General features: G+C 39.6%; 1 protein-coding gene across 1 annotated transcript; it reads left to right on the plus strand.

The window, feature by feature from the left end:
* The first annotated feature begins 1,228 nt into the window (after positions 1 to 1,228).
* Positions 1,229 to 2,326, plus strand: LOC116505736 (uncharacterized protein F54H12.2-like). The gene has a single exon (XM_032213110.1). It carries the CDS (start codon positions 1,229 to 1,231, stop codon positions 2,324 to 2,326), a length of 1,098 nt encoding a protein of 365 aa, XP_032069001.1.
* Positions 2,327 to 18,907: the final 16,581 nt, after the last annotated feature.

Genomic DNA, 18,907 nt, shown 5'->3' on the forward strand with positions numbered 1-18,907 from the left:
GCGTTGGGACTGCTCCTAAAGCCGTAAAGTTGTCTAACGAAAGGGATGTGTGGCTGAGACTTTATGGGGTAGGTTTAAAAAGTAAAAGAAAGAAAAAACGTCTTAAGGTGGGGGATCATGTCAGGGTATCTAGACTGAAGAGGAAGTTTTTAAAGGGCTATCAGCAAACCTACACAGATGAGATATTCATCGTCAAAGAACTGGGGACAAGGGGGGAAAGAGTGGTGTATGGATTAAATGATTACACAGGTGACCCTGTAAAGGGAGCTTTTTACTTTGGGGAGCTCCAAATGGTTCCTGCTGACCAACAGCGCATACACAGAATAGAGAAAATTATCCAAAAAAGAGGGCGGGAGAGACACAGAGAGTTTCTAGTCAAATGGACTGACTGGCCAGAGAAGTTCAACAGTTGGGTTAAGGCTACTGAAGTACAACATCTTTGATATGATGTTTTGATATGATATGATCTTTGATACTACGCTGTGTGCCTGTGAGGGGGCAAGACAATGATTTCATAACTATGACCTATGACCGTCCACATTATGTGCCAGTCAGCAAACATCACATCAATACCGTTACTATAGAAATCAAAACCGACCACGACAAAAATGTGCATTTTTCTCACGGGAAGGTGATTGTCAGGCTTCATTTTAGGCCTCGGAAAAGTGAAGGATGGTTGTAAACAAGGAGCATGGGAGACCTTAAGACTACGTGGCTTACTACAGGGCACAAGCCAGGGGAGGCCTTCCAGGCTTCTGAGGAGCCCCCATTATGTACGGGACCAGTTTAGATGGGTTGTTCCGTGGACTTTTTCGAAAAGCAATGCCTTTTTTGAGGTGAGGATTAGAAATCATAAAGCCGCATGTGAAATCTGCTGCCAAAAACATCAACAGAGATGTTGCAGGGCATCTTGTATCTCGTGTTGTTGAGAGCGGGCACGATGGATCAGGGCTGGTCATAGTCAGGAATAATTACTCATTGGGCCCGCCTATACCGTTTAAAAAGAGAAGACTTGTGAAAAAGCCCCCTCATACCAAGAGGAGACGTGCGCAGAAGAGGAAACCCTGTGACAAGGAAGACATATTCTAATACATTATGTCATTTATTCATTCTGCTTCAGAGGAATGTGTTAAATCTGAACTGGATCTTTTTCAACTGGCTCCTACACAGACCAGTATTGAAAACAGTACCTATGTCGAGATCCCTCCTTTATCAGCGCTAACGCCCAATGCCCCCTTGGAATTTTTCATCACGGGGCATGGTGAGCATAAACACGAATTTAAACAACACCCTTCTGTATGTGAGTTACAAGATTGTAAAAGCTGACGGGTCAGATATTGATGATGGAGCAAGGGTGGTCCTGACCAACTCCATAGCATCACTGTTTAACCAGCTGGATGTTACCTTGGGAGATCGGCTCATTACACAGAGCCACCATTGCTATTCTTATCGGGCTGTAATTGAACTGATTCTCAACTTTGCACTGGGTACCCAATTTACTTCTGGTTTTTTTTACAAAGATGACTTGGACCTCATGGAGAGTACTCTACTGACAGCGGCTGGGAACTCTGGTTTCAAAGCGAGAGCAAGACACACGGCCGGTAGTTGTAAATGGGAACTGCTTGGGCCTCTGCATAGCAATCTGTTTTTTCAAGACAGACTGCTAATTAATGGCATAGATGTGAAAGTCAAACTCACAAGAAGCAGAAATGAATTTTGCGTGGTGAAGGATGGCAATGAGAATTACAAAGTGCAACTCCTGGCGGCTTCTCTCTTTGTAAAATGTGTAAAAGTAGCCCCGGGAGTGCGCCTTGGCCATGCAGAAGCTTTGCTCACTTCCAATGCCAAATACCCCATTGATCAAGTGGGGATGAAGGTTTACAGCATCCCCACAGGTAGTCTTGTGTGTAATCAGGAAAATCTATTTCTGGGGCAGCTGCCTAAACAATTAGTGATTGGGTTTGTGGACAATGCATCTTTTAGTGGTGATTATGAAAGAAACCCATTCAATTTTCAACACTGCAATGTCAATTTTTGCACCCTGCATTGTGATGGCGAACAAATCCCCGCAAAGCCTCTTCAGCGTGATTATGAGCATGGTCTTTTTGTGAGAGAGTACATGCAGATGGTGCAAGCAACAGGCAAAGGCATGAAAGACAGGCCGATGTTAATCAGCCGGGAAGAGTTTAACCGAGGATATACTTTGTATTGTTTTGACTTGAGTCCTGATCAGGGGTGCTCTGAGCACTATTCATTGATCAGGAACAGTAACCTCAGAGCCGAAATTAGATTTACACAGCCCCCCCCCCCAACAGAGTCAACATGATTCTCTATGCAATCTTTGAAAACCTTATTGAAATAAGTCACACAAGGAATGTGCTTTTTGATTATATGTGAGTATGGACACACAGCAGCTCCTCCACTTGTTCTCTGGATTCTTAGGGAAGCTTTGTAGTGGAAGTATGCAGCGGACTACCCCAAGCAGTGGTGGGTTTCAAAAATTGTTCGAACCTACTCTGTGGGTGTGGCCTCCTTTGTGGGAGTGGCTTGCCGCACATGTGACCGGATGGGAGTGGCTTGCCACCCATGTGACCGGATATGAAGATGCCGACGACACTTGTCAGAACCACCTTAAATTACCCTCACACGCAGCACTGGCATGCATAAGAATATGATGTAAACTTGTTTTTTAAAAGGCATCTTTGGTTTGCGTTAAAACAACTTCAACACACACAATGTTCTGATTGCACCATAAACGCACTAGTCATCCTTACCTTTCACAGAGGCACTGAGTTTTATAAATATGAACATGATAGTGTAGAATAATCATATCCAAGGACCAATGGTGGGTTTCAAAAAAATTTGGAACCTCTTCTGTAGGTGTGGCCTGCTTTCCGGGTCAACTGGTGGAACCTCTTCTAACTGGTTTGGTAGATTTGACGAACCGGTTCTACCGAATAGGTGCAAACTGGTAGGAACCCACCTCTGGTCCCTGGGCCCGATCCGTCTTCTCCACTCCATTTCCCATGGGTTATTGTACTTACTTTTCGAAGAGCTGCAGAAGAGGCTGAGTCACATGGCAGAGAAGCCGAAGTCTTTTATACAGAAGCAGTGGAGCGGTAAGTATTAAAGACTTGAAAGAGGGACGCGACAGCCAGGGTCTCCGAACAAGAACTTCTTTATTTACAGAATATAACAAAGGTGACAGCGATTCCAAAAAGGCGCTGTCCGCGCCAAGGTATTTATAGTCCAAAGTAACAAAGTAACGTAACCAATAGGAAGCCGGGACTTGGCAGTAACTCTCTGACAAGTCCCTCAGCCAATCAACAGGTCTTGTCGGCTAGCAACAGCTCCTGCTGAGTCCTGGCCAATCAGGAAGCAGCAGGCTGTTGCTAGCCTTGAGCAAGGTTCTGAACTAACATATGCAACAGGACTCATGAATATGCAACAGTAAGAACGTGAGATGTAAGGAAAACAGCTTTCCCCATCTGAATAAAAGTCTTTGGCTTCTCTGCCATGAGGGCCTGCAGGCTTAGTTTTTACTCAGTCTGGTCAGGCTTAGTTTGGGCCCAGTCTGCTTGCTGCTGACTGGTTAGTTCGAATGAGCAACTTCAGGGAATTGTGGCGTGGCAGCCAATCAGCAAGGGCCTTGCATTTCAGCCCTAGGACACAAAGGAAGCTATCTCTCCTTTCACTGGCTGCTGCTGTTGCTGCCTCAATCCCTGAAGCTGCTGCTTGCCAGGCCTAGGCCTGCTGGCCAGCTGAAGTCTTTTATTCAGAAGCTGGTGAAAATGTTTTCCTTAGACTTCATGTTCTTACTGCTTCACCATCATCTGAATAAAACACTCTGTCTTCTCTGCCAGTGGGTCAGCCTCTCTGCATCTCTGAAGATCTTCAAAAAAGTAAGATCTTAAAAAAGTAAATAATAAAATAAATTGCATGATTAACATTTCCATTATTTTCAGCGGGATCTAAAGGTAATTAAGCATGAATGTAATCTATTAAGATTATGTTTAAAAATATAAAAGAACTATGTGTTAAAAATGTCCCTGATTTTTGTTTTGATAAAAGAAAAGTGAATATTCATTGAGAATCAATCTGTTTCTTCAGAGGAGTTCCTTTCTCGCCATCCTCTAAAGCTCTACTCCTTAAATGATTTTTCTTAATAATTTGTCTATTTAGAACAACATAAAGGAAGCAGGAAAAAAAAGGCAACATAATTCCTAATGGAGCAAAATGCCTATAGCTAGAGGTTCTACAGTGGTCTCTAAAGTGGTCTTATTATCACTGTAAAAAGCTAGTGCAATGACTTTAAAATACAGCTATTAGTTTTATATATATCCCGTTAGTTGCTAAAATTTTAGAAGGTACCTATGTTAACAGCTGCTTTCATTAGCAGAACAGCTTCCAATATAGGGGGAAATAATCACAAATCCAGCAAGTTTTTATATTTTTTTGTAGATGTTTCCTTACCAAACTAGGTAACATCATCAGTACTAGAAGGGAGTGGAGCTTGCTCTTATTTTCATATACTGTGGCTTCCCCCTGTCAGTGTTGATCAGTTGCTTCACAAACAGTGTTTTGATAGGTGCTAGGTCTCTACAGACTCAGGCAGAGAAGGGCTATTCTGCATCCCTCCCTCAAATTTTCTTTAAAATACCGAGTTTCCCAGCATTCCTTTAGGAACCTCCAACATGCAAACTGTGGTTACTCATACTAAAATGAATCCTCTTTATCTGGAGTTTCAAAATTTGCTGTTTGCTAGGAAGATGTGTAGCTAAAAGTCAGTCTACATTTAGTGTACATTAAGGTGACCAGATTTTCAGATTGGAAAAGAGGGACGCCCTTGACCGGGGGGGGGGGGGGTACGAATCTGTTGCCAAACAAAATTTTGATCACGTGACCATGAGGATGCTGCAACGGTCGCTAAGTGTGAAAAATGGTCGCAACAGTCGCTAAGTGTGAAAAATGGTCATCAGTCACTTTTTTCAATGCTATTGTATCTTCCTGATTATTAAAAGTGCAAATTCACTCAGTGTCAATCATGACTCCTGAGTCCATTTCAAAGTATTGTGCATAGAAATTTTTAAAATGGCTTGTTTCAATTTATTTTGGATAGAATCTTTTTTTAAATAGTTTAAGACAATTTAAAAAAAGAATCAACACAGAATAACACTATTTTTAAAAATCATATGCACAATAAATAAAATATTATTTTAAAATACATTAAAAAAATAAAAGAAAAAACCCAGCTCACTTACCAGCAGGCAGGCAGAGTCAGCAGATCTTCGTAGGGATGGATGGAAGCACACAGGGAGCCTATATATACGCAACTGCAGTAACAATGACAATGATGAAGGATTGGATTGAGTTAAAGAATAAAAGAATTCTGATCTTAGAAGGCCATGACCTGCAGGCAGGCTGGCATAATTTCTTATGGAATGAATGACAAACATAAAACGCACAAACACTTTCAAAATCATTTAATTAGAACTTTACTGCAACAATGGCTCAAAATTAAAAAAATCCACTATGTGAAAACCCCAAATTGGCTATCACCAACAGAAAGAACGACACACCCAAATTTTACAGATTGGAACAAAATTCTAAGATACAGAGATCTAATTGACAGACAGGGAAATTTAAAAACAATTGAAGAATTGGCAGATCAGAATATGAAAGGTGACTGGCTAACCTACCTCCAAATTAAAACTAAATACAATAAAGACACTAAAATATATGGTATTGAAACAGAACCACACAAATTGAATAAAATTATTCAAAGTCTGGACAGAAAGATGATAGGGAAAATATACAAATTCCTCTTGAAGTATCAAATGGAAGAGGAAATTGGAAACTGTAAAAGAACCAATGATAAAATGGGCACAGAACTTTGGCTACAACATTGAACTAGACAAATGGGAAAAATTTTGGGGAATAAATTTAAGAATGACACTATCAATCCCATACAAGGAAAACCTTGTTCTTTCAATCCTTCCAATATTTTTTTCCTTCATTCCCTTGTCTGTTTCAATATTAAGTACATTTCTTCCTTTCTTCCTATAATTTTGTCCATTTTTTTCCTTATATTCTTTTCCATTTCAACATTGTCTTCCTTTTTTCCTTCCTTCCTTCCTATACGTCTTTCCATTTTCTTCCTTATATTATCTTTTCTGTTTCAACAGTCTTTGTTTCTTCCTTCCTTCCCTCCTTCCTTCCTTCCCTTCCTTCCTATACTTCTTCTTTCATTCATTATATTTTCTTTTCCATTTCAATATTAAGTGTAATTCTTTGTTCCTCCTTCCTTCTTTCAATCCTTCCAATACTTTTTCCTTCATTCTCTTTTCCTTCAATATTAAGTGCAATTCCTTCCTTCCTTCCTTCCTTCCTTCCTTCCTTCCTTCCTTCCTTCCTTCCTTCCTTCCTAAGTTATTTCCATTTTCTTCCTTATATAATATTTTCTGTTTCAAGATAAAGTGCCTTCCTTCCTTCCCTCCCTCCCATCCCTTTCTTTATGTTTTCTTTATGTTTTCTTCATGCTTTCTTTTCTTTTTCCTCTGCTCTTTTTAAATCCCCCCCCTTCTTCTCCTCCTCTACATTTAGGTTGGATTAGTTTGTACAACAGTCATCAAACTTCTGAAGTAAAAATAAATAAATAAATCATATTTAAGAAGAAGAAGAAAAAGGAAGACGTTTTTAGTTAAGTCAAACGTTTTAATAAAAGTTTCATCTTTTAAGATTCGTCCAACACATCCAATTGTAACCTTAACAGTAAAGAATATCACCCCAGCTGCTAAAGGTTCAACCAGTCTGAAAACCATTGAAAAGACAACAGTGCAGCAAAATCCAAAAGACACAACTTCCTCACAACCTCACCGCCATTGCTTTGGTACCAAATCTTTAAGGAAGGGGCGCCAGAAAGGAGGAGGAGGAGGAGGAGGAGAAGGGAACCAAAGAGACGCTCTCGGAGGCGGCGATCCCATTCACGAAGAGGCAGGAGGAGAGGTGGGGGCGCTGCACGAACGGACTCCTCGCGGCCGCTCCCACGCTCTCGGAGGCAGCGATCTCATTCACAAAGAGGCAGGAGGAGAGGTGGGTGCGCTGGCAGCTGCCCCGCAGATAACTTCCACACGCTTCAGGAGCGTCTGCCGAGCGACAGGAGCCCTGGAAGCGCGTGGAAGTTGTCTGCGGGCAGCTGCCGCTGCGTCCACGCTCTCGGAGGCGGCGATCCCATACACGAAGAGGCAGGAGGAGAGGTGGGTGCGCTGGCAGCTGCCCCGCAGACAACTTCCACGCGCTTCAGGGGCTTCTGCCGAGCGGCGGGAGCCCCGGAAGCGCGTGGAACTTCTTTTCCGCGGGCGGCTGCAGCTGCCCCCACCCTCTCCTCCTGCCGCGGCGAGCGGAAAATTCGATTAGAATTAGATTACTCACCAGTCAGCGCAGCTGCAACCTCTTTCGTCTTTTGTCGAAAGGAAATGGAGACTCGCCCAAGCGTGCTGAAAATTTCCCATCCCAGCCAGCTCACTGATTGGCTGGAGTCCAGGCCAATCCAATCAGTGAGCGGCAGGCTGGGCTGGCTTAAATTTGTAGGTAGTAGGTAAAAGGCTAAAAGCACGCTTTTTTTGGCGCTCGCAGCCCCCGCCCATCAGCTGCTAGCTTGCTGGGCTGGCTCATCTGGTAGGATAGAGAACAGAACGATGAGCCAGCCCAGCAAGCTAGCAGCTGATGGGCGGGAGCTGCGAGCGCCAAAAAAAGCGTGCCTTTTAAAAAGGCGGGCGGGACGCGGGAAAATGCATTGGAAAGCGGGTGTGTCCCGCCAAAAGCGGGACGTCTGGTCACCTTAGTGTACATCTGACTTTGGGGATATTTCTTCATAACCAAACAAAAGTGTATTTTCTGTGCAGTTCACACCCCTTGCTCACTAGGTCTGGATGTCAAAAAGCAAAGCCCACATTTTGTAATTAATCCCTGCGCCCCGTTTTGACTGGCAGAGTGCTGCAGGAGGCTGAACGCTGTCATGCCCCCTGGCCATACCCACCCACCCATCCACCATTTTCAATTGATGCAGCATTGCAGCATTGCAAATTGAAAACAAATTCCAGTATTACTTCTTGCAGTGCATTTTTTTTATTGTGTAGAGAGTTAGAAACAATATACTTTAAAAAATGGGTTCAATCTGGCAAATTGTAGTATCCTTTTTTTCCAAATGCATTATTTAGGATACATCAATTAAAATACAAAAATAATATACATTTTACCACACACAATATGCTAGCTTCAGATCTTCTGAATCACATCTTAAACTTTTTTTATTACTGACCATATACAATATCAACTTTTCTCCTGCTTATTCTATACATCCTACCTAGACTAGTCTTCTAAAACATGGCATTCCTTTCTCAAACTCCTTGTTCTACATGCAGTTACAAATCAATAACTTTCGTACAAGCAAAGCATATACATTTATGAAAACCAAAGCTGTAAACATAGCAGCTGTGCTTATCATGCATTCCACTCATCTCTTATAATGCATTTTTCACATACAAAGGCAGAATCTGATGGGGCTAATATTAGTTTTAATACCGGTATACTTTGCACTGAAAAATAAGTTTTTGCTGGACTGTGGGCTTGCAATTTCTTCCTCTTAATTAGCTCATGTGATAAGCAAAACAGTAAGTTAATCAGGAAGTCATTGAAGACAACAGCTGACTGAAGTTAGACTGATGAAATTATCTACCAGACTGTCCTTGCGGCATTGACAAACAAATTACAGACAGGAAATCATCTTTGACACACTTAACACAAGAATTTTCAAAACACAACTCTTGACCCATCGCTAGTGGAGAAGGGACAAGAAAAGGAAGGAAAAGGAGAAAAAGATTTCTCACCACATTGCCTTGTTGGCCAGGCAAGCCAAGGTGGAAAGATTATTCCTCACAGATTGATTTTCATAAAGAGATTTAGAGGGAAGAAATGTTTAGCAGTTGCAAAAAGGTTAGAATCGGCTGCAGAGTGGAGAGGGATTAAAGAGTCTCCCCCCCCTTCCCTCCCCTCAGCCTCCAGCTTTTACCTAGAGCTGGTAAATGCAGGTAAAGTAAAGAACAGAAAGAAAAATACTGCTTTCTGTGGGTTATTTTCATAAATCATCAAAACAGGATAATTACGTCATCTTTTTACATTGTCTTACCTTAAACATAAAATTACAATATGCATACATACACAATGTTAGTAAAATTGACACATTCTCTGTCAATTAAAACTTATAGAAACATTCATTTACTCAATAACAACTTAACTTTGAAAGAAAATAATCCTTTTAAGGCTTTTTTTCTTTACTTTTTCTTTTATTACAATTGAAAGTATGTTTGTTTAGTCAAATTAAATTAAACTACTAGTCTCATCCCATATCTTAGTCTACTTTTTAAAAAATAAATCCTGTAGGATTTTGCTTTTTTACTCCTGTCTAAACTAGGCATCCAGAAACCTTCCTAATGGAGAGGTTGGGGAAAAATGTGAAGCCAAAGTTCTCTTTTTCTTGTCCATACCTGACATGTGTGTCCCTATCGGTTTGGGGTGTATGCATACACCCGGGGGACCTCCTAAGTGAGATACACAGCTCCCCTATCTTTACCTGCCATTAAGTTTTCAAACCTTTTGCTTGGGAGGACTGCTATATTTTGAGCAATATGGGCACCTCCTCCCACCTAACTGTTTTTTTTTAATGGAACACCTCACTCAAGAGGATCTTTTTTAGATGTGAGCTTGAGAGCAGAACCCGAATTTATTCAGACTAGATCTGATGGCTAGGTTAGTCTTGAGTCCCTTTGTGGTCGCCATATTTTCAGAATAATAATTTGGGGTTTCAACTCGAGCTGGGGCTGCACAAGAATAAATAAAAATGAGATTCAAACAGGCATGAGGAAAGAAAAAATATTTATTCCTAAAAGCAAACAGTTTGCCTTTAGGGGCAGCTACCAAAAAATGGAGTACAGCAGCAGATTTTTATAGGGGAGCTTTTTAGAATGCAGCCAAAGGACATTGTAACTGGATATGACTCTAGAAGGTGTGGATTACATCCCATGTCAGCTCTGATATGCCGGCCATCCCGGAGTTGCCATTTGGGCCCAACGCTCTCAATATGCAGTTGCCAGCCCAACTGGGAGTTGGGCATGGACATGGTTACTGAACAAACTAATGTTCAGAGGCTATGGCGGCTGGCCTAGCTGGGAGGCTGATATATGCACCTTTGCACTTCCGTGTCACATAGCTGGAGTGGGTGGGGCAGTGAGGAGTAGTTAAAAGGTGGTGGGGAGCACTGGGCAACTAGCCCTAACAAGGGATTCATTGCGGTTTGATTCCTGTGATTGTTAGTTTGTGCCAGAAGTGCAGTAAAAAAGAATTAACAAACCAGGTTTGTGTTTGGAGTTTTTTCTGCCTTTTTGGAACCTGACATCAACACTATGATTTATATTACTTAGTCAATTCACCACCTCCAGTTGGTTTGTCCTCAGGTGTTCAAAATGCCTTCTTTTGGCAGGTCTGTGTCCAGAAATACAGACAAAGACAAAGAGACCAAAGTGAGTAACCAAATATTTTGTCTGTGTGAGAACCTGCAGCAGAAGTGGGGATAGTAAGACAATCCTTCCTATCACAGTTAACTCTTCCTGATTTTTAAAAGACCTTCATGAGAAAATAGCCAGCACCCTTCAGAATTACTGTCTTTGGGAGAGGTTCTGAACTCTATTTAAGTTAATGGGGAAAGGATGCAAAAAGAAGTGTTTCCCTGCACTGACATTACGATTTAAATGGACTGTGCCATTTGTAATCACCAGACTTAAATTTATGTGTTGTTGGTGGGTTCATATACAATGTTTTTTGTGAATATTGTTTAATAGCACAAGTGTTTTTCCATAAGAATACAGAAAAGGAGCAGAAGAAGCAACTGACATTACTGCATGAAAGGGATTTTAACAGAAAAAGATCTCGCCATAAGAGCTGTAAGTCATTCATTTCCCTTCCTGTTTTTGTCCACGTGTTTATATTATATGACTGGTGTTTGCTTCTTGTAATTTCTCCATCTTAGTTGGAAGAGAACAAGCATTTAGCCAGTGAAATTGCTTTCCTTATGAGGGAGAATAAGGAGCTGCAGAAGAAAATGGAAGGCAATCCAGAAAGTGAATATCATTTTAACTTAACTTTTTAATTGTTTTCATTCTAAAAAGAAATGTGATTTATTTTATCTTAAGTTTGACTGTACAAATTCTAGTTCTTTTGTTATTTTTTTGCCAGGAGTTGCTGACAGAGAAGAAAGGGAGTATGAAGTACTGAAAAAGAAATATTTCTGTCTGCAGAAATACAGACATTAAAGAGCCCAACTATTTTGTTTGTGTGAGAATCTGTAGTAGGTGTGGGTATACAGAGGCAATACTTCCTCTGCATCACAGCTGATCCTTCCTATTTAATGGCCAGTCATACATTTCAGTGTTGTTGTTGGGTTAATATGTAATGTCTTTTGTGAATATTAATAGCACAAGTGTCAAGTCCCACCATACCTGGTGGGGGAAAGGGGGAAAATCGAAACCGATTGATTGGAGGTTGGAGGCCAGACAGAGACCGGAAACACAGGCACTGGATGGTGGACTGCTAATGAGAAACGGAATGCTGACGTCAATTGCTAGTGGGTGGAATGGGGCGTGGTCTTGCCTATATATAGAACACGGGGAGGCAGTAACTACCAGTGCTGACTTTGCAACTGTCATTTGTGCCAGGCCTCAAGTTTGAATAAAACGTTACCAACCGTTTCCAGAGCGTGTTTGTTTTCTGAGTTCTTAAGACCTGGTGACTGCACACTTGAGAACAAGTGTTTTTCCATAAAAATACAGAAAAGAAGCAGAGGGAAGAACTGATATTAATGAATGAAAGGGAGCTGGAGGAAGAAGATCTGGCCATAAGAGCTGTAAGTCATTCATTTCCCTTACAATGCTGTTTTAAGCTCTTTTTGTCCACGTATTTATATTATATGACTGATGTTTGCTTCTTGTAATTTCTGCATCTTGGAAGAGAACTACCGTTTATCCAGCAAAATGGCTCTCCTTATAAAGTTGAATAAGGAGCTGGAGAACAGAACAAAACACAATCTAGAAAATGAGTATCATTTTAACTTAATTGTTAATTGTTTTCATTTGAAAAAAAAAAGTGATTTATTTCTTTTTAAGTTTGACTGTAGAAGTTCTAGTTCTTCTATTATCTTTTTGCCAGAGATGCTGACAGAGAGGTCCTAAGGGACCAACAGGAAAAATTCCAGAAAGTCATAAGCAAAATGAAGACTGTAAGTATTATACATGATAATAACAATCTCTTTAAGTGAGATTTTATAATGCATTAAAAGTTGATTTTGAATGTACTTCATCAATTTCTTTTTACAGAAGATCTCAAAAGCGGCAGAGAGAAATAAACAACTGGTTAGGGCTCGGGACCAGCCATTGATGATGTCTATGCTGATCTGGTATCCCTATCCATCAGGGGAGGACCAAGACAGTAAGATTCGTCTTTCCATCTTTGGGAGAGAAATAGACATGTTTAAATTGATGACTCTCTACTTCGTTCTAAAATATTTGTTTCACCTTTTTCAGTCTCTGCCAGAGAAGAGTGCACAAAACCTGATTGCAAACAAAAGGTAAATACAATGTAATTGACTACGAGGTACTAAGGGACCAATATGAAAAGTTCCAGAAAGCTATAAACAGAATGAAGATTATAAATATTGTACATGATAATAAGAAATTAGAACAACCTCTTTAAGCAAGATTTTACAATGCATTAAAAGTTAATTTTGATTGTACTTCATCAATTTCTTTTTACAAAAGGTCTCAAAAGAAGCAGAGAAAAACAAAGAACTGATAAGGGCTCAGGACCAGGCAATTGATGATGTCTGTTCCAATCTTGTATCCCTATCTGTCCGGGAAAGACCAAGACAATAAGATTTGTCCTTCCGTTTCTGGGAAAGAAAGAAATATGTTTCAGTTGTTGACTCTCTACTTCAGGAAATCACAATTGGGAATGTCATCTCTTCATCCTCTGTCACTAAAATTTTAACCTTTCAGCAGCAAGCTGTCTTTTAAATACATCAAATATATTTGTTTAACACTTTTCAGTCTCTGCGAGAAAACAGTCATAAGAAAAACTTGATTGCACACAAAAGGTAAATGATGTTGTTTTTAAGATATTACACATTTTTATTCTGTAGAAAAGTTTTACAACAGTTGACAGTAAAAATAAAATCAATCAGCACAATGTTTATTCTTTTTCAGTATCTAGGTGTCAAGTGCAACCATGTCACTTTGTATCACAATCAAGAAAATGACGATTCCCAACCAGGGATATTTTAATTCCATTGCTTCCAGTGGTTTCAAAAATTGTTCGAACCTACTCTGTGGGTGTGGCCTCCTTTGTGGGAGTGGCTTGCTGCCCATGTGACTGGATGGGAGTGGCTTGCTGCCCATGTGACCGGATATGAAGATGCCGATGACACTTGTCAGAACCCCCTTAAATTACCTCACACAAAGCACTGGCATGCATAAGAATATGATGTAAACTTGTTTTTTAAAAGGCATCTTTGGTTTGCGTTAAAACAACTTCAATATATGCAATGTTCTGATTGCACCACAATCTAGTTTAATAGAAAGAAGGACTAGGGGAGACATGAAAGCAGTGTTCCAATATCTCAGGGGTTGCCACAAACAAGAGGGAGTCAAACTATTCTCCAGGGCACCTGAGGGTAGAACAAGAAGCAATGGGTGGAAACTAATCAAGGAGAGAAGCAACTTAGAACTGAGGAGAAATTTCCTGACAGTTTGAAAGGTTAATCAGTGGAATAGCTTGCCTCCAGAAGTTGTGAAAGCCCCAACTCTGGAAGTGTTTAAGAAGATGTTGGATAGCCATTTATCTGAAACGGTATAGGGTTTCCTGCCTAGGCAGGGGGTTGGACTAGAACACCTCCAAGGTCTCTTCCAACTCTGCTATTGTATTGTATTGTATGGTATTAAAGACCCAGAACGCCACAAATCACTTTCTATCAGACCCTAATCCTAATAAGTCCCTAACCCTAACCAGAATGATCACTTCTGGAAAATGAAGACTACCCCAAGTGGCAGACATATCCTTTGCCTCAGGAACATATTTAAGAGCATCTTACTGAATTGCAGAAAAATATCTAAAATGATATATGTGAACATTTTTAACGAATAACACATTATGATGCAGTCTAATCAAAGGCTGTTTGATTCTAATACAGGTAGCAAATCTTTTTGTTACAGTTTTACAAAGAGTGTCTTATTTTGCAGTTCTTTAGGCAATAACTCTTATCTGTAGGATTGAAAAAGAAGAAAACTTGAGGAGTAGCACAATTTGACTGGAATTGTGTGGCCTATCCTTCATTGTATAAAAGGAGAAATAGCAAGGGATTATCTTCCCTCTTCTGCAATTTTAAATTAGCATTATTTTCTTGTAGATTATACCTATCTTTACCATGAATGATAATCTGCATATTCATCTTAGGCTACTTATGATCAATAAGTGGTCTAAATTATGAAACACCGGTCTTGTCCACTGGAAAATTCTCTTGATCTCATGGAAAAACCCCTTCTATGATGTTCCTATCTCTGCATCCTTCCTCTGGCAGTTGTGATCTGCTCTTGGCCCAGTAAGGTTGACCTTGGCCCCTTAAGACCTTCTCTGTTCCTTCTGTTTATTCCCAGTAGCCCTCACGGTAGACCTCAACTTACAACTCCAATTGACCCCAAAATTTGTGTTATTAAGCGAGACAGTTAAGTGAGCTTGCCCCATTTTATGATTTTTCATGCCACAGTTGTTAAGTGAATCATTGCAATTGTTAAGTTAGTAACATGGTAGTTAAGTGAATCTGGTTTCCCCATTGACTTTGCTTGTCACAAGGTCACAAAAGGTGATCCCAATAAAGGAGAATATTTGTAGCTCAGGGTTGCATTGAGGGGGTCCTCATTTCAACCCTGTGATCACATTACCCCAGAACACTGCAACCATCATAAATATGAACCAGTTGCCAAGCATCTGAATTTTGATCATGTGATAATATGGATGCTGCAATAGTCATTAAGTGTGAAAAATAGTCATGTCACTTTTTTCAGTGTAACAGCCACTAAATGAATGGTTGTAAGTTAAGCTTTGCACATGAACATTTTAAAAGGATTATCATAACTGGTGTAGTTTGCTTAGAATTAACCCATGAGAGTTCTGGTTGCCTAAACCCATTGAAGTGCCCAGCAGTTCAACCTCATTAGAACCTTGATAATGATATAGCTGTTCATCAGCTAGTTATCTTAAGCTGCTTTGTACTACATGCCTTGAGGATGTCAGATTTGCCCTGCCATTTTTTATTTTAATAAAATATTAATGTCTTTTACGCATTCTGATGAAATTTCATATACATATAGGCTTTAGGTAGGCCATATTATAAAGACTAATTACAAGTAATCCTCACTTAGTGACCATTCAAAATTACCATGGATTCACCTCAAAGCTACGCACAACCTGGTCCCAGAGTTCTGATGGCCACCACGCCCCAATCATGAGACCCTATTTTGGATACTTGACAACTGACTGGAATTTACAATTGTTACAGTGTCCCACAATCACATGACAACATTTTTTTGGCTTTTTTTGCCAGTTTCCAGCGTCTACTTCCAGTTTTCAGCAAAAAAAAAAAAAAAACCATTGAAGAAAATGGATTTGCTTAATGACTGCTACAAAAAAGGTCATAAAATCAGGTGTGATCATATGGTAACCCATTTAATTACTACCAAGACATATGACTAATTCTGGGCTCAATTACGGTAGTAGGTTGTGGACTACATGTATATCATAAAGGGAACATCTTCATACTGGACTCCTGATAACTTCATGGATAGATCCATGCCATTTTTCATAGCTTTTTTTCTTTTTTTAGACTTTTATTAAAGTTTATTATAATATAAAATACAAATTTTTAAAAAGATCATAAAAGAATAGAGAAAAGTGAAAGAAAGGAAAGGAGGCAAGGTTAAAAAAAAACCCAATGTCTTCCAACTTTTTTTAGTGCAAGAGAATAGAAAATACAGCTGCAGTCACAACTTTTCGCTTTCCATATTTAGTATTATCCATTTCCATAACACAGTTAATCTAATAATCAAAATCTAAAATCAAAGTTTCTTTTTTTTGTTGTTAAAGCATAAAGTTCAGAAACAGTTTCCAGGTGGAAACAAACTGGATATGATCTTTTGTTTACTGTATATACTCGAGTATAAGCCTAGTTTTTCAGCCCACTTTTTGGGCTGAAAAAAGCCGCCTCGGCTTATACTCGAGTCAGTGAAAAATTTGCCCGAAATGGAGGAGAAAAAGGGGCGGGGCCATGCCGCTGGGTGACACTCGTGAATGGCCCAGTGCCCCTGTGAGTTTCCCCTCCCTCTGTGTCAGTTTGCCGCGCAGCGCGCACCGCACCATCCCCCCTCCTCACGTTCTAATGTAATGCAGGGCTGTCTTACGATTCCCCTTCCTCCCCCTCCTGCCGCTCTGCAACGATGTCCCACCTCCTCCTTGTTATGGCAAGCAGCCACATAGCGATGTCCCACCTCCTCTGGTACAGTGATCCAATGATAGGAATCACTGTGCCGTGTGTCATAGGAGGCGGGACATCGCTCCCGCGGCTGCACGGGACATCATCATCACAGCGGGACATCAGCATCATGAGGTGAGTGAAGTATTTCATTGAATACACCGCTAGTTTACTGTTTTTCTTTGAAATAAATATTCAAAAACATTATTGGTATCTATTTTTATTTTTGAAATTTACCGGTAGCTGCTGCATTTCCCACCCTAGGCTTATACTCGAGTCAATAACTTTTCCAGTTTTTTGTGGTAAAATTAGGTGCCTCGGCTTATATTCGGGTCGGCCTATACTCGAGTATATACGGTAAATAAAGCAGTTAATTTAGCCACTTCTGCCAACTCTTACCACTTTTTTATAATCCATTCTTCCATTGTGGGAATTGACATGTCTTTTCATTTTTGCACAGGTAGGATTCTCTCAGTGGTCAATATATAACAACAAACTTCCTTTTTCCCAGGTTTTTTATCTAATAATCCTAAGAGAAAAACGTCTCAATTTTATATTTAAAATTCTGAATCCTTCTTCTTTCTTATGTGTTTTCCAAGCCTGTTTTCTTCCCTGCACTCTCTGAGCATCAAGAGGAAATGGAAAAATAAGTATCCACAGAAACATTAGAGAAGTAAAATTTGCCATGCATTTGCTATATTAAGCTTTCATTCATAGATTTGTGGGCCACAATGTCCAGATCATAGAAGAAATTCCAATATAAAGCAGTAGCCCGGAGAGCTCTGTGTTATCTGTTTCTTGACATGGGTGACCTTGAAAGGCTGATACAAATAGACATTCAGCTGTTCCTTTAATATTCATTTAATATACTCATATAATTAAACTGCTGTCATACCCAATAGTACCTTACTGCTCTTTGAACACATGGTAATTATTTTTCACTACATCATGCTTGCTTCAAAATCTGAGGGCTTTTTTCACCTTGCCAAAAAAAATGGAAGCATGCCAAGTGAATATTAAATTTATAAAAACATATTTTCGTGCAATTGGATTACAGTTCTATGATCACGTATTGTTTTTGATAATAAAAGAGTCTTTCTTCTGGACCTGATGTTCCAGGCACACAGAAGAAAACAGTCAGGTGAGGTTAGCAACTTAAATATTACTTTCACTGGAATGATGAAATGGTTAGATCTTTTTCTCTTCCGTTTTACATCTCAGCTTTTTAACACAAACACATGCTAACATTACTGCATCAAAGGACTAGAGACATGTTTCAGCCTATCCATATTTTTAGTTATATTAACTTTTTAAACCTCAGGCAAGAACATTCACCATTTTCAACTCTGGGAGACTTGGCTTCTTCAGTTGTTTTCCAAAAATGTTTGTGAGATAAACCTTCTTCATAAACAAACCCTTAACGTATTCCATAAAAGGTTTGAAACAAATCATCAACATTTTTTTTCTTTGTGCAATATTTTTTTTTTCTCCTGGAAAGTTTATACTTAGTTGATAATCTACTTTCAGTACAATGTCATTTGTTTTTCACACCTTCACAATTATTTTATTAAACATATTGAGCTATCCATGAACAAATTATGACTTGTGTTTCAAAATATATTTGATAATTGACAGCCATTATTGTGATTTAAAATAGTTCTTAGTCCTTCAAATACATAATGGATCCTTTCGACTGAAAGAGGTGAGAGAAATTTCATATTGCCTTGTTGCAACCCACCTTATATGCTGAACTGCAATGTCACAAAACTTCAATATGAATAATATATGTGGAAATATAAATTTTCACACCAAGAGCTTCAGTATCAAATGGTAAAATGGCAAATGCATTTTGAATGTTGTTCTGTCCTACAATATGTGCAGGACAGAATAGCATTCAAAATACAATATGTGCAGCACAATTAATTACTATCATATTCCTTCTGGTTTTCTATTTGCATTCCTTTTCTTCACATCTCAAGAATTGTATTATAATCATCAAAACAAAAATCTAACTTTCACACAATGGTCATGCTTTTTGAGAATACAGAAGTGATTTATCATTATTTTGGAGATTCCCCTAGAAAGCCACTAAGTCAATGTTTTAACATTTATGTCTGTCTGGTCTAAACAAAGGCACCCAGCCACAGACACAATTCTACGCCCTTTTTGTTTTAAGCATCAATTATTAAGCAAGTTTAGATTTGCTCAACATTTCAAGTCTTTCAGAACATATACTGCAGTGGTAGGTTCCATGTGGTATGGCCCAGTACCGGTAGTAGC

Source organism: Thamnophis elegans, chromosome 3 (genome assembly GCF_009769535.1).
Source record: "Thamnophis elegans isolate rThaEle1 chromosome 3, rThaEle1.pri, whole genome shotgun sequence".
Classification (NCBI taxonomy): domain Eukaryota; kingdom Metazoa; phylum Chordata; class Lepidosauria; order Squamata; family Colubridae; genus Thamnophis; species Thamnophis elegans.

Coding starts and splice junctions, on each gene's coding strand:
- LOC116505736 (XM_032213110.1), top strand. CDS start 1,229: ATGCCCCCTTGGAATTTTTCATCACGGGGCATGGTGAGCATAAACACG.